The sequence below is a fragment of the Cyprinodon variegatus genome, unplaced genomic scaffold, assembly GCF_000732505.1.
Source record: "Cyprinodon variegatus isolate N-32 unplaced genomic scaffold, C_variegatus-1.0 Scaffold1373, whole genome shotgun sequence".
In the NCBI taxonomy this organism is placed as follows: Eukaryota; Metazoa; Chordata; class Actinopteri; order Cyprinodontiformes; family Cyprinodontidae; genus Cyprinodon; species Cyprinodon variegatus.
In genome coordinates this window covers 65,729-68,873 of record NW_015151826.1, presented here as the reverse complement: position 1 = coordinate 68,873, position 3,145 = coordinate 65,729, and the positions used below count along the sequence as shown (strand labels likewise).

At 40.4% G+C, this 3,145-nt stretch overlaps 1 protein-coding gene across 1 annotated transcript in view; it reads right to left on the bottom strand.

The window, feature by feature from the left end:
* The window catches only part of hydin (HYDIN, axonemal central pair apparatus protein), a 120,906-nt gene that overhangs the window by 99,774 nt on the left and 17,987 nt on the right, over positions 1–3,145 (bottom strand). The window contains exons 16-17 of the mRNA XM_015402595.1: positions 464–628; positions 212–364 (exon numbers count right to left, since the gene is read on the bottom strand). Of these exons, the coding sequence (XP_015258081.1) occupies positions 212–364; positions 464–628 (318 nt within the window). The remainder of the gene's footprint in view (positions 1–211; positions 365–463; positions 629–3,145) is intronic.

Genomic DNA, 3,145 nt, shown 5'->3' with positions numbered 1-3,145 from the left:
TCCCAAAAACATTGTAGTGGAAAAAGTCACACGTCGTTATCAATTGGTCCTATTTTCTCTCTGTTCGTATCAGTGCGCGCCGTCATTCAGACAGCGAGCTCAACAACAGCCATGTCTCCCTCCGCGGCGGAGGGAGACATGGCTGTGAAGAGATTCATGTCAAAAATACCGAACTATCGCTTTAAAGGATCATTTCTTTTGGTCACTGTACCATAGAGGTGTTGAAGTGAGCAGGAATGGGAGATTGGTTGAGTAGCGATAGCGTTCGAGTTTCATCTGTCAGAACAGGAATACTGCCAAACTTCAGCTGTGTGATGGGAACCCAAACGATGGGTCCCTGTCCGATACACGACAGAACAACCTCCTGAGACAGAACAGAAAAAAGGACATTTGGAGAAATTATGTACTTGGCAAAAAGTCCTAAAGTTGCAGAAGCAATGACATCCTGGTGGAAATCACTGACCAGAGGCTGATAAAGGCTGCCAAACACCACGATGCGTAGAGAGGTCTGTAGCCTTCCTACAGCATGAGCCGTCATGGAGACAAGAATCTCCTTTGAGCTACCAGGAGGAACAATTCCTCTGGGAACAGAGCTGCCGCAGGTTAGTGTTGTACTTTCCTCAGTTTCCTAAAGATGCGGCAAAGAAAGGTATTCAGGTTTTAGTATCTTTTGTAACATATTCTGCATCGAATTAAAACCTTTTAAAGGAAAGGTCCGGTCAAATACAGAATTCAAACCTCTGAAATCACTTTAAATATGAAATTATTGCATACTGTTCAATAAATGATAGTGTTTCTAATTAAGAGTAATTTTAATTGGAATGTGCTTTACTAGAGACATCATGTTTTTCACAGAACACAACTTCCACCTAATGGTTTGTGATGTCACATTGTGGTTTCGGCTGTTGATCAAGACCCAGTGCTGTATCTGGTGTTTATCACAATGTGCTATTATCCAAGTCATCTTGAAAACATTCTTCTTCCAAATGTTGGCTGCATATTATGTGTTTCTTCTCTGGCCAGAAGTTCAATGGCAAATCCTCCCTCTTCAAGTTGGCAATCCAACGATGAACCCGTCCATGGAGGATTATAAATCAGAAAGGTGAAACAACTAATTATTTTTTCACTTTTACCCGATGTATTCCAACATCCAACTGCCATGCTCATGGGCATTGTCAGTTTAACTATAGCTATGGTGAATTTTAATGGTGAATTCTTCACCTTCTGGAAATCTTCAATAATTGTTGTTGATTATAGATGTGTCTACTAGTTCCCATTGATTTTGCTTGTAAATCGGGGAGAATGGCGCTAGGCTTACCGCACTGTGACGTCACTGCCAGAAGAAGTCAGGAGTGAGGTGTTACTATATTTTGGCAAAAACTGCCACTCTCTGACTCAGTGATTGCGATGAAAATTATTGTTTGTTTTTTTTACTGATTAATGCTAAATTGATTAAATCGCTGCAAAAGTATTAGTTTTAGGTATAAATAATGACCCATTGATCGTTCCTTGCTGACCGGACTTTTCCTTTAAAAGGCAGTAGCTAAACATATAAGGAGAAATTGGAAGTTTATTGGAAATCAGGTTCCCGGTTGATCAACCCTTAGTGGCTCAGAAATGGTCCTAGTAGAGTCAGTGGAATTCTACTGTTAATGAGATGTAGAGACTTTTAGCAGAAGGTAGGTACTCCAAACGGATTACAGCATGGTGGCCTCGGTCTAAAAGGAGAATCCCACATTGTTGGGAATCTCAGTGAAGTTGTGATCTAAATTCTGTATAATATACCAACAGAGATGGATGTTTTATGGAACTAGCTTTGCTTCTAAGTGATAACCATAATATTTTTAATATAAGACGTTGAGGCAATCTATTTTCTCTAATTACTCTTAAGTAATTAGTCTGTATTTGTCCACATTAGCATACAGTCACTAATTAACCAGACCTGATATTGCCTTTGCTCTTGATATTAATATCTAATCACTCCACATCAGGAAGGCTGCAAATATGCTATATTTAAAATAGTGATTTTAATGTTTTATAAGTCAAAATGTTGTTTTCTAAATCGGTTATGAAGGAGGACATACATTCTGGGAAAATTTAAATGGGAAAATTAAATAAAACCATTTTAATCAACTCTGTTTTATATCAGTTCATCAACTTGATAGGTCCAGCAGAACATTCTGATCTGGGTCAGTGGTAATCATTTAACCTTTGTGGGCTGGCTAGGAAAAAATATAACTGTCCATAGCCCCATTTACACAACCCTCTGAAAACCACTCTTTGCCGAGCTTGGATCAGTTAACCGTGCCAAACTAGGTTCCTTATGACCGTTTAAACTTTACGCTAGTACGTTCCTCGCCTCCTAGTGATGATTTATGGTACTACTGCTCTCTAGGGAAACAAGCATAACATTCAGGAAGTTTGATTTTAATTGTGATATTTCCTTGTTTGCGAAGAGTAATGCGAAGAACACAGCCGTTGGTGAATTTACTTCACAGAGTCCGCTTTGGGAAGTGAATACGACAAATTATAGTCTAATCAGGGCATACAGACGCAGGAAATGATGACAGACATTGATGTTCAGAATCATCGCTGTAAATTGTGTAGCACAATAGGGAAGCTCATTATTTTATGAATGTCTAAAATTTCATGATTACGGAGGCTGACTGTAAGGAGATGACTCTGTCTGCTCATGCGCTCTTTGTTATTTGAGAACCAAGCCAGAACTAAACCGCGCTGAGCCCTACTGTTGAACTAGTACCATGTTAGCACGGTTCGGTTGTGTCTGGCGTGGTCCGGTTCAGTTGTGCAAGTCATTTACACTCAACAGTTATCTCTGTTACTGTGCTCGGACGGATCTCGGTATGGTTTATGCACACAGACTCTTCTCCCTTCTGCCCTCTGGGAGGCGTTACAGAAGCATACGGACTAAAACCACCAGGCACCGGAACAGCTTCTTCCCCACAGCTGTCACGCTTCTGAACGCCTCATGACACGAACTATAAGGACTGTACTCCCATCCCCCTACACAACAATAACCATGGACGCTCCTCACACATACCACAAACTGCTTCCTCACACGCATTCACAATCCGTGTATATAATATGTCAACTTGTACCATACATTATAACCCCACTAATATAT